General features: G+C 42.2%; 2 protein-coding genes across 3 annotated transcripts in view; both read right to left on the bottom strand.

Annotated features, from left to right (window-relative positions):
* Positions 1-93: 93 nt before the first annotated feature.
* Positions 94-8,408, bottom strand: LOC143367997 (uncharacterized). Its single transcript, XM_076810290.1, has 5 exons — positions 7,728-8,408; positions 7,393-7,439; positions 5,903-6,368; positions 3,807-4,050; positions 94-2,253 (listed from the first exon to the last, which is right to left on the bottom strand). Exons 1-5 carry the CDS (start codon positions 7,892-7,894, stop codon positions 910-912), a joined length of 2,268 nt encoding a protein of 755 aa, XP_076666405.1. The 5' UTR covers positions 7,895-8,408; the 3' UTR covers positions 94-909.
* Positions 8,409-9,761: 1,353 nt separating this feature from the next.
* The window catches only part of Sima (HIF-1 transcription factor component sima), a 53,175-nt gene continuing 51,253 nt past the window's right edge, over positions 9,762-11,683 (bottom strand). For both annotated transcript variants that reach the window (XM_076811095.1, XM_076811094.1), the window contains exon 14: positions 9,762-11,535. In XM_076811095.1, the coding sequence (XP_076667210.1) occupies positions 11,215-11,535 (321 nt within the window). In that variant the 3' untranslated portion in view covers positions 9,762-11,214. The remainder of the gene's footprint in view (positions 11,536-11,683) is intronic.

The following is an 11,683-nucleotide window of genomic DNA, read 5'->3' as shown; positions in this document are numbered from 1 at the left end:
CGCTTGCAATCAGAAATTCCACGAACGGTGAGCTCAAGGAAACCAATTAAGGGTCCATTCTACTTTGCCCGGTCGAAAAAGAGGCCTGTTTCTCCTGATTACATTTTTTTAACTAATTTACGAATTTTAATGTTTCTTTGTTAAGTCTTTATTATTTCTTGCTGTATAGAATTGCATTTTTCATATTTCCAAAGTATAATTACAATTTAAGTCGCGATGTTTGTACCTCAGTGAGAACACGGGCCCTCTGCGGAAGTCCTCCTCGGCCTCAAAGTGGTTAAAAAATGATAAAAATAGAATGATCACGTCCCATAGGGGTGTACGCATAAAGTAGGGTAAAATCATCTAGATATCGAAAATAGTTTTTGTTCCATGCACAAAAAGCACCGAAAAATAGGCAAAAAAATCCGGCACATTTTCTTCACAAGGCCGTCATTTTGAAACCCCTGTTGATAAATCAATAATTCTAGTCCACTCTATGCGTACACCCCTATAGGACATAATGATTCTATCTTTATTATTTTTGGATCACTTTGACGACGAGGAGGAGGACTTCCGCAGAGACTTCCACGTTCTCTCTAAGGCACAAACCTTGTGACTTAAATCCAAACATTTATAATTACATCTGGGAAATATGAAAAATACAATTTCACACTGCAAGGAATAATAAACATTCAAGGAAAAAGAGAAATATTAAAATAATTTCATTAGTTCTTGAAAAAAATTCATGAAAAATAGTCTCGTTTTTGACCAGCAAAGTAGAATGGACCCTCGAGCCAAAATCCCCAATTTTTTAATTGCAACCGTTCGATTACTCCCTCGCAACCCCCACCATCCCTATTCAAGTATTCCCTACATATATTTACATTTTTACAAGTTCCAAGCACGAGGCCACCCCAGAGCGTCGAGTCAGCTGCGTTCCACAGGCGTCGAAGGGAGATTAGATCTACTCCTCGGTAAATAATCCCTTCCGAAGCGCGCCCTGCCGCGCGAGAGTACAGCGGGCAGCCTTCTAGAGCGCGTCGAGGCAAGCGCTCCTCCACCTTCCTGATCAACAAGAGACTGGCTTGAAGATACTGGACTTCGTTGAACAGGACGGTTGCAGATGCTGCACTGCCTCCGAGGCAACGGGGTGGCATTTCCCGGCGGCAAAGGGGTCGTTTGCGGGGCTGGCCGCCTCTGAACTTCGCAATTAGCGAGCAAGCGATAAGAAGGAGGAACATTGTTACAGCGCAGCCTCGCTAGGAGATTGCTCCTTCTTACGTCCACGTTTGGCCAACTTTCCGGGCAGGCATTCTTCAACCCTCTTCCGACTTGAATGCTCTGCCTTCTGGCTAGGGTATGCTGAAGACTTCCACGGAATCTGTCGTAAACGTCTGTGGAGATCAGCTCCGCTTGAGATCGTCTTTTGGAGCGAGTCGACCTGATCGAGTGCTCGCTGCTGGAATAGTCAGCTCCTCCGCGTTTCCTGCGCTGTGTGCCGCGCTCCCAGAGCTTGCCAAACCTCTCCAGCACCTTTATGCGCCTCCCGGAATTCTGGTTGGCCATTATTCTCTCCCTGAACGCGGTATTTATATCGATCTCCGTGTTGGACTGCTTCGAAGGCACGTCTATGGGACCTCGGTCCTCGTTTTCTATGTCCAGGCTCGCTACGAACGGCGGAGGGGGTGGTGGTGGCGGTAGGTCTGCTGTCGAGGAGTCGTCATCGTCGTTTGCATCGTCCGGGGAAGAAGGATCCGAGCTGGGATCGTCCTTCAGATCGAGGTCGGATTCTGTGGGAGTCGGTAGAAGCCTTCGGCTGTCGCTGAGCCGTTCTTCTTCTTCTTCTTCTTCTTCTTGGTCCTCTGGTTCCTCGTCCTCTTCGTCTTTCGTTCGGTAGGTGTTTCGTTGCTTACTGTGAGGCTTCTGGAACAACATGGACGGTTTGAGGAGGGGGAAACTTTTCGATTTAACAGAGCTGATTTTCGAGCGGATCCTGCGTAGGACTTTTAGGCTCCTAGGTTTGCGTCGATGGCGTTTCGTTGGCGTGTCGATTCCCTCTCTTTCGTCGGGGGCTTCTGAAGCGGTGGAAGCTGGGGATCGAGTAGACCGTTGGCTGAGGGGGTGAGATTGTTCGCTTCTTCTTGGCACGGTGGCGGGAAAATTGTCGGGTTTGGAGAATATCCACACGTAGTAACGAGGCTTCTGGGGTCCTATGTACAGCTCGTTGCTGTGCGCAGTGTGCAGCAGACGGGAGAAGAACGACAGAACCACCTGGAGATGAGGAATAATGGAGCCAGTGGCGTTTACGTAATTTTAAATTTAGTCACTTCTTGAGTCTAGGGTGCATGCAGAACAGCGGCGCACCCGGAGGGGGCCAAGCAGCCCTGCCACCCCCAAAGGAAAAAGAAGACTAAAGGGGGAGGACTACCTAGAACAGTCGAAACAACATGCTGCTTTGGGAATTGTTTCTAGAAAACCCGATACACATTTATTATTAAACAAAATTGAAAATTCGATTTTTTTTTAGACAATATATGAAATTATCTAGGCGTACCGGGCCCGATTTTAGAAAAATTATTTTGAGACAAAGTGGCGGCTGTGGCAAAGTTGAAGCATCGATATTTGGCAAAGAATCGCTCGTTTTTCTTGAGTGAAAAAAAAATCTAGGCCAAGAAAGAGAAAAGGCTCCCGATAGCCCTTAGATTTTTAACCCTAAAATAGGCCTGCAAAGCCTCGAGTAAATCGGTTCATTCATTTTTTAGTTACGTGTGTTATGTCCGACTTTGAAAACGCGATTCTAAGGAAAACGCGTTTAATGTTTTGGGTGTGAACGCTACACCGAGGAACACCTACCTACTTACACGCATGTAACTTTGTCAATTTTGCTCGGATTAACTTGACACTTTCATGGAATAATTCCAAAAGGTCCTACTTCAAGAAAATATAAAAATCGAGCAATCGGTTTTTCGAAAATTTCTAGGTAGGCCTCCCCCTTTAACGTGACCACGACTGAAGTAATTCAAGAGCTTTGTAGAAAGAAAAGGAAGCTGGATTTCATTTTAGAAATAAATTTTTATAATCGCCTAAAGAATTTTATTGAACTTGTATTAACTGAAATTGCATGGAATAAATTTTTCTTAACCCTCGGGCGGGCGCGCCAGTGAGAGGTACACGAGCAGACGCGCGGTGAACTCAGTTCATCAGTTGAAAATAATCATTTCAGCCCCCTTGTATATTACACTTCAGAAACGGTTTCTCTGTTGACAGTGGTAACTTAAATTAAATGTGATGGGAAAATATTAGCAGTGTATCCAAAAATGCAGTAAATTTATTTAAAAAACACAAAAATAGTATATGTGAAACATTTTTAACATCAAAAAATGAAAATCAACTGGCACAAGCATCATAGGGTTCTTGAAACACACCACGATCGCGCGGAGAGAATGTTTGTCTAACCGAGACCTAATGAAGGAAATACGCAGATCGGTGAACGGAGTTCACAAAGCGCGCCCGCTCGAGGGTTAAAAATATTTTTATCCCTTCGATTCAGCTCCCCCAAGATATTATTATTATTATTATTATTATTATTATTATTATTATTATTATTATTATTATTATTTATTATTTATTATTATTATTATTATTATTATTATTATTTATTATTATTTATTATTATTATTATTATTATTATTTATTAATCAACGGAAATATTAAATCCTAATCTTTTTCAGCTTCTTTTCTTTTCACCCACTTCCTACTTCTTCTCTGTTACTGGACCTCGTTGGTTTTGCTAGAGAGATCTACAGGGAAAATCTCCTCGGTACCTGATAGACGGACAAAAGGGCCAAGTATCCTGCCAGGAATGTCCTAATAGTTTCCCCGCGACTAATGATCCTGGACCTGCAGCCCAGGGTGGCGATTGTCAGATGCTTGGGATTGTAATCGTACACGGCACTGGGGTTCAGGATGTCGTGATGAACGCAGGGTTTCGGTATGTCGTTGGAGCAGCAGGAAAAGGGCACGTCCATGGGCGTTGACGATTCCTCTTCACGATCCTCCGGCTCTGGCCTTTAACGTAGAATTTCGGGGGGTGAGGTTTTAGAGGGCCTAACGGAACTGGAGATTGCTGAGTTGAAGTGGGGGATGCGGGAGAATAGATGTTTGAGTTCTTTGTCGTTGGAGGAAACTGGCTCCTCTCAAAGGAAGCTCTGTGGGGATTATTTCTGTATAGGAAGTAATCAATGGATGATTATATCGTAGGTGGACAGATTTCAGCGAGTGCTCGTATCGAGCATAGAAGGACAAATGATTGGAAGTAAGTATAAGGTGGATTGTTATATCACAGACGGGGTATAGGATAGACCTAATGTCTTATGAGAGTTCGAGTCACTTGAACTGAAATATCGACTTCGCCAGAATTCAATAGTGTTATCGCGCATTCTACGTTGAAGAACAGTGATCAATGATGATTCGTCGGATCTACGTTCAGGTAAATTATACAGGCGGGTGAAGTGTGTAAAAGTGCAGCATTCTTAAACTATGCCTGTCCTATTGGTTACAATTCACAGTTTATAATCCATGCCTCGCAATCTAGCCCACACTTCCCAACCTACTGTAGCGGACAAAAAAGTTATCATTTTTCGATGTTGTATTTTTTTATTCCTTAGCATCAACTTGGAACTGTAATATGTGTTTAATATACATATTCTAATGGGGAATTTAAAGCTGTATAAAACTCAGTTAAAGTTGAATTTATTTAAGTAACAAAGAACTGTTTTATTTGGCATTGAACGGGACAACTCAGTTTCCACTTTTGCTAACTTTTTAGACGCTCCTGAAAGCAAAAGCTGCCCCCACAAAATATTACGTTTTTTACTACTTTCCCAAAAGTTGATTACTTTCCCTTTTTTTCGGCTTTAAAAGTGCTTTGTTTTTGTTTACTGTTGTGTTATCGCGTTTTTTGTTTGTCAGTTAAATAAATTCAACTTTGACTGGGTTTTATACAGCTTTTAATTCCCTATCGGATTGTGTATATTGGACACTTGCTGCAGGTTTGAGTTGGTGTTAAAAAATAATAGAAGTAGAGTGGATCGAAGAGGGTAACTTTTTCGTCCGCTGCTGTATATAGGTGATCATTAGGGTGGCTTTTATTTTCGACATTTGAATTTTCTCCGCGTCACCCTGCCCAGAATAGTTCCAAATAATAAAAGACAAATCTATGTAAAGTTTGAGCCCCTTCGGATAACGGGAAAAGGTTCCCCTGAGCCCTTGAACATTTAAATAATTATTTAACAGCTCCCAAACTAGATTTTACATAATATCCTCCTAGTTACTGATTACATAAAAAAATATGTCAAACAAAAGTTGTAGATCCAGATAAGGACCATCTTTTCTGCTGTATTACTTTTCCTCGTGCGACAGACGGTTTTCGAAAAAAGTCTAAAAAACTAAAAAAGTAAAAATATTTTTATTTTTCAGATTTTGAAAGTTTAAATCCTTCTCAAACACTTTCTATTCTCGAGGGCGAAGAAAAAAAATTGTAATTTTTATATTCGAGGACTATTTTTTACAAAGTTAAGGGGGGGAGGGATATACCGAGATATGCCAAGAAGATACAAAATTTCTTTTTCATATGTGTTTATTTCATATGAGTAATGTCATAAGGGTAGTGTAGAAAAGGTGGAAAGAATGGAGTAAAAACAGTATACGTATAATACAGCAATGTATTATCAGTGACACAGGAACGCTGTGCGAATAACGTGGGCATTATGAACTCTGTGAAAATGCTGTACATACCAATGAAGTTACTATATAACATAGAAATGATGTAACAAGTGTATGAATCTCTACTCTACCCTACACCTCAACTCTGCCTGGACATTACACTCGACTAAAGAGCAATTGGTTCGACTATACCCACTGCCCTTCCAGTCGAGGGCCCTGTTCCGCGTCCTCGGGCCCTTCAATCGACAGCTTCAACCACGGCACGCGGAACCAGTCCTGGTAGCTATTATCTCCGCAACATTCCAACTCGGTTTGAACAGCATCTACTCGCGCCTTCACCGCGACGTCGCTGCTATACTTCTCAATCGCCTCGATCAGGCCATCGCGACTCTTCTGCTGAAACCCGCTCAGCAGCGCCAAGTAAGTCGCGTTCAAGATCGCCACGAGGAAGCCCGACAGCAAACAGGCGACCACGTGTAGAAACAGTAGTCGATTCGCGTCGCGAGGATCCACAGTCCCGTCCACCCTGAGCTGATCCTCCAGGTCGCATCTACCTGGCTCCGGCCTCATGTACAGCCACGACTTGATGCCCAGGAAGTAGGCGGGGGAGCAGAGAACAGCGGCGGAGATGATCACCGTCGCCCAGACGTAACCGTCACCTGCTCGTTAACCCGCCCATACAATCGACACCGGTCACGCGAATCCAATGCCATTAACCCTTAATTAAGTACTAAGTAATTAGTCGCGGGGTGCGTTTCACCCCAGCCGTCATTCAAGTTCGATTTCTGACAGAGCCAATGACCGATTTCTGTTGCGATTTTGAGTAGCTTAGTTCCTTGGTGTCCCCGCGCCGAAAAAAAATGTTAATTAATATAAAAATATAGGAACATTAGCGATTTGTTTATTACATTTCACTCGCCATAATCCAACTTATAATCAGAACGTATTTACCAAACAATTAAGCTCACTTTCCTGAATCATCCGTTTGTATTGTTTGCCGCCAAAATTATTGTAAAACCAGTGGTCGGTCGTCTAAAACACAAAGCGGCTGACGACTAGACGATTGGTCTAGTAGTCGGCCGATGTTATTTAAATCATTAGAATTTTCAGAAATTTTTTTTTCAATTTTAAGTACACACATCGTGAATTTTGAACCACTTAACATTCTGATGATTAACAATAACTATACTATAGGGTGGCAAATACATATATAATCTGATAGAAGAACCTGGCTGACTACTGCCATATGAAAGGCTGTAGTTAGGATTTTACTGGCTGACTATTGGTAAAAAGGACGTTCTGGGTATTTTAGATATTTTAAGTAAAAATTGTTATACTATTAAAAAAATCATCCACACATTTTAAAGATAGATACTTTAAAGAATTTAACTGTCAATAACGCGTTTAAAAAATAATAATAGTAAAAATAGTAATAGTAAAAATAGTAATAGTAAAAATAGTAATAGTAAAAATAGTAATAGTAAAAATAGTAATAGTAAAAATAGTAATAGTAAAAATAGTAATAGTAAAAATAGTAATAGTAAAAATAGTAATAGTAAAAATAGTAATAGTAAAAATATTAATAGTAAAAATAGTAATAGTAAAAATAGTAATAGTAAAAATAGTAATAGTAAAAATAGTAATAGTAAAAATAGTATAGTGTTATTAATAATAACAACGCGTCACATGAATTCCCGCTTTCCCTTAAATGGTCGACTACTGGCACAGTTACCCTATAACGAGAAATTAAAGAAACGTCACAAGTTTAAAGGTGCGACTTCTAATTAGCTAAGGGTTAAAATCTTGCTGTAATCCGATACGCCAATAAAGGCCATTAAATTAGTAGAACGTTAATCCACCCGGACCCTAACAGTCCCCATACACGCGGCTAGCATTCAGCTCCACCCGACACGGAACGCCTTTCGAAGATGGATTAGGGCGAGTTTTTGGAAGCGCCCATTAGACCCGTCCGTCATTGTAAATCGTTCCCGGAGCGAAGGGGGATCGCGGAGAGTCAGGACTCACCGGGGGTGACGAGGTTCAGGTAATCACCGAAGCCCCTCTCGAACCTGATGGCCCAGACTATGGCCAGCACGAGGGCGACGAGGCCGGCGAGGTTCATCGAGAAGACGGTGCAATGCAGTGCTTTTACGGTGCTCCAGTTGTAAACGGCATTTACCAGGCCCATGTATCGTGCGCTTTATGACGGATAATTGTCGATCGTTTCCGACCTGTCATCGTAGACAGGTCGCACGGTTCCGATATACACGCCTCTCGCTGGTTAATAAACGCGGCATGACGCTCGCGGCGTGAAGTCCTTTACGATAGGACCGCTCGGGCCGGTCTGCTGCTACCTTTACGGGGGCATGATCGTAAACAGTTTCAGGGTACAGTATCTTGCACGAGGAGAAGAGGGTGCGGAATCGAAGAAAGTTTTCCAATCGGAGAAGGTACTGGTAACGGCTTTCACTGGAAAGGATCATTGCGATCTTCATTCACAACGTGATCTGGCTTGGGTTGTCCCTGTAGGTAACAATAGGCAGATGCCTGAGGCGCAAAATGCTATTTTCATGGTTGGAATTTTTTAAATTAAAGCTTTACCTCGGGCAAACCTTTTTTCGGTGTTGAAACTTGTATTTTTTGGTAGTGCTTTTTGTAGTTTGCTTAAGGGGGTAGACACGGGTAATGCAGCGCGCTGTATATTTAGGTTATATTTTCTGTCACTTCGAGGAGCCGACCACATAATAATCACGCGCATCCAGTCTGCGCATCTTCACTAGCCCAATTCAACATTCGATACAATTTTGCATATATAATGTTTGTTGATAACTGCTTTCTGCAGAGGACGTGTAATAAGTGTATTTCATGTTCTGTTTCGGTGCTTTGCTAGTAAAAAAATGTCTAACCTAAGAAATTTCATTTTCTGGGGACATTCCCTCATCTATTTTCCCTTTTCACTTAGAATTCCTTACTGCTAACGTAGAATATTGTAGCATAAGCACATTTCAAGTAATTAAAATGTACAATGAATTTTCTACGTTTACAGTACCAGCCGACTTTCCGTTTAAATTTTTATAAGTATAACGGAACAGCTGAGAATTTCTTTCCTTATTCAGAATAGAATACAGAAATAGCAAACAGCTCCCTCTCGCGTTCACCGGGTAATCGTCGATCTATCGGTATTACCATTTCTGTGCAGAAAAAAATGCTGTAATACCGACCTGCCGAATCGGCCAGGTCACGTGACGTGTCTACCCCCTTAATATCATTTTTCAGGTTAGGAATGTGGTCGTTTTAAAGTTATGATGCGTTAAAGTTGTGATATTAACGTTTCAAACTCAACGACAAACTTAACCATAAAAAAAAATATAAAAGAGACAATGCCTCTTATCGATGATATGTCACTTTCATTAACCAATCACCGGTCGTTCACCACCACATGCGCACTATAAATAGATAAGTAGTAAAGGATGCCGAATGCTTATGATGATCTTAAGAATAAGTAGCGACTGTGAATAACGCTCTAGGAAACGATTATTAGAGTATTACAAATGTACAATTATCACTGAAGGGTAAAAAAAAGATTCAAATATATAAAAATGCTAACTCAAAAACGAAGCTGGGATGCAATGAACCCCATCGACCAATTTTCGATTATAAAATATGATCAGGAAGGGTTAAATGAAATATTACAAGTTCCACTATAAATGTTTTAAGCTGCGGATAAAAAAATGGAAGTAAGGTCGTCAAAAAGCTCGAAAATGTATCTTAATATATAAAGCAGAGAGTTTAAGTCTGTCGCCTAAAAACTTTCGAACGGTAAACTCTGGTGTCGCGAAGTGTGCCTCAGCTGGCTAATCCACATAAATGTGACTATTTTCACAAAGGAAAAATATTTTTAATAAAATCAGAATCTAAATTCAGGGAGAAGCCAGGTAGTAAAGCTAATTATAAATAGAGGGCGCAATTTGGCAAGCTCGCCTATGGCGTAAAAGAGGCTCCTAGCCCGCGCGTTACTATTACCTTTCCCGCTCAAGAAAACAAAGATTCTTCCATTGTACTAAAAAACATATATTTCATCAAATAACGGTACACCCTGGCGTATAAAACGAGCACTGGCGCATCAGAAGGACCATTTATTATGTCTCATTGCAGTTTCGTTTTCACTCTTCCTCCAGTGGAGTAGTACTAAATCTATACCAGCGCAGACAAGTATCAATGGGTGATTAAATCGTGACGCTACAGGACAGATTACAGGCGACAGCAATTGAACAGAATATTAGTATGCCGTTACAGGTGACCGTATCAATAAGTGATAATAAAAATATATGTATATATGTATACGATGTGTGTATACGCATATGTATATATTCGTATAATTCATTGCGCTCCTCCGCTTACGTGCATAGATCGGATAAATCGTAATACAATCTATATAATATATATATATATAAATATATATATATATATATAAATATGTATATATATATATATATATATATATATATATATATATATATATATATATATATATATATACCGTATAGTAACAACTGATAATCGGATTGGCATTGTTAAAAACTATAAAAAACAGTAACAACGACGACGAGAACCGCGACGGAATACAGCTTTATCGCGCGTGGCTCGTCGCGAACACCGCCACGGTCGCCATTCAGGAAATCGCGGGAGCGAGTGCTGCACGATAATTATTCAATTTCACCTACGAGCGATCTACACTCCCCCTAGCCCCGCGTGACGCATAAATTTGGCTCAGCGTTCCAGGTGACGCGACATCGATCGGCCGACTAAAAGTGGCGCGCTGTCGCGCAAATAAATGCACTCGTTCCGTGCGCGATCGTCAGACGGCGAACACTGCGTCCTTTGCAAAGTAAAACTCTCGCCTCGCGACGTCGGTAATCGGTCCACGCGACGGACAAGATTCCGCGCTGAAACGAGGAGACCCCAAAAAAAAAAGAACTAGATCCCAAGAAATGCATTGGCACTTATACGTTGAAGAGGCCCCGGGCCCCGTTTCTGAACGGGCCGAGGTGATACGTAGCACGGTCTCACCCATGGGAAATTATCGGTATGCAGGCTGCTCCATTCGAACAGATCCGCGGGATTATCTTGGAAATTAATATCGGTATCGAAAATAGTTGCAGTCGGTTTACGAAACGGTCGTAATCTACGTAATAACTTTTCGTAGCTGGGGTGCCGAGGAGACATGAACGCCCAGCTGTTTACTTTCTTTAAAAAAGTATTAAACTACCTCGAAGATATCTGTGTGGATCGGTTTGAGTGCGACACCCTGCGCGCATACTGAATGCCACGTGTGCAAAAATTCTCTAAACCCCGAATCGTGTTCGGCGCTCGTCGTTCTAGCGATTAATTGCCCTAACCCAGTACCGAATCATAATATCTTTCATTCAATATTCTATAATCGTCTTCCTTCTGTTCCACCCTTTGGTCTCGATCGCAACCGCGCGTCGTCGCGTCGAACGCGAGCGTTTAAACGAGATTCCGATCCAGGAGGCTGCCGAAGAGGTCCGGCTGCACCTGCAGCAGTCCGCTGGACGACATGCTGGGGTCGTAGTCGAAGCTGTCGAAGGGAATCATGGGGGAGGGCGGCGAGACCAGCGGTGCGTTCGCCAGGAACGCACCGGGTAGCTGTTTCCCCAAGTCCGGGGCCAGCTGGTCGAACGGCCCCTCCGATCCGCGGGAGTCGGGACACTGTGGGACCATTTGATTCTCCAGGTTCAAGTTCAGGGGGGACGTTAGGCTCCTCGGTAGCACCGTTGTCGGCACGTTGCGGGAATCCATCAAGCTCTCCTGAACAGAGAAGCAGAGGTAGGTTAATCGGGCTCTGAAGCTCGAGGGACCAACTTTCTGGGGACCTTTTCAGAACTTGACACTCTAGTGGCTGGGGATTGATATAAGGATGGCTATTGTACCTGTTTCGGAACCCTCTTCTTCTTGG

Source organism: Andrena cerasifolii, chromosome 4 (assembly GCF_050908995.1).
Source record: "Andrena cerasifolii isolate SP2316 chromosome 4, iyAndCera1_principal, whole genome shotgun sequence".
In the NCBI taxonomy this organism is placed as follows: Eukaryota; Metazoa; Arthropoda; class Insecta; order Hymenoptera; family Andrenidae; genus Andrena; species Andrena cerasifolii.
This window is presented reverse-complemented; position numbering and strand designations above follow the sequence as displayed.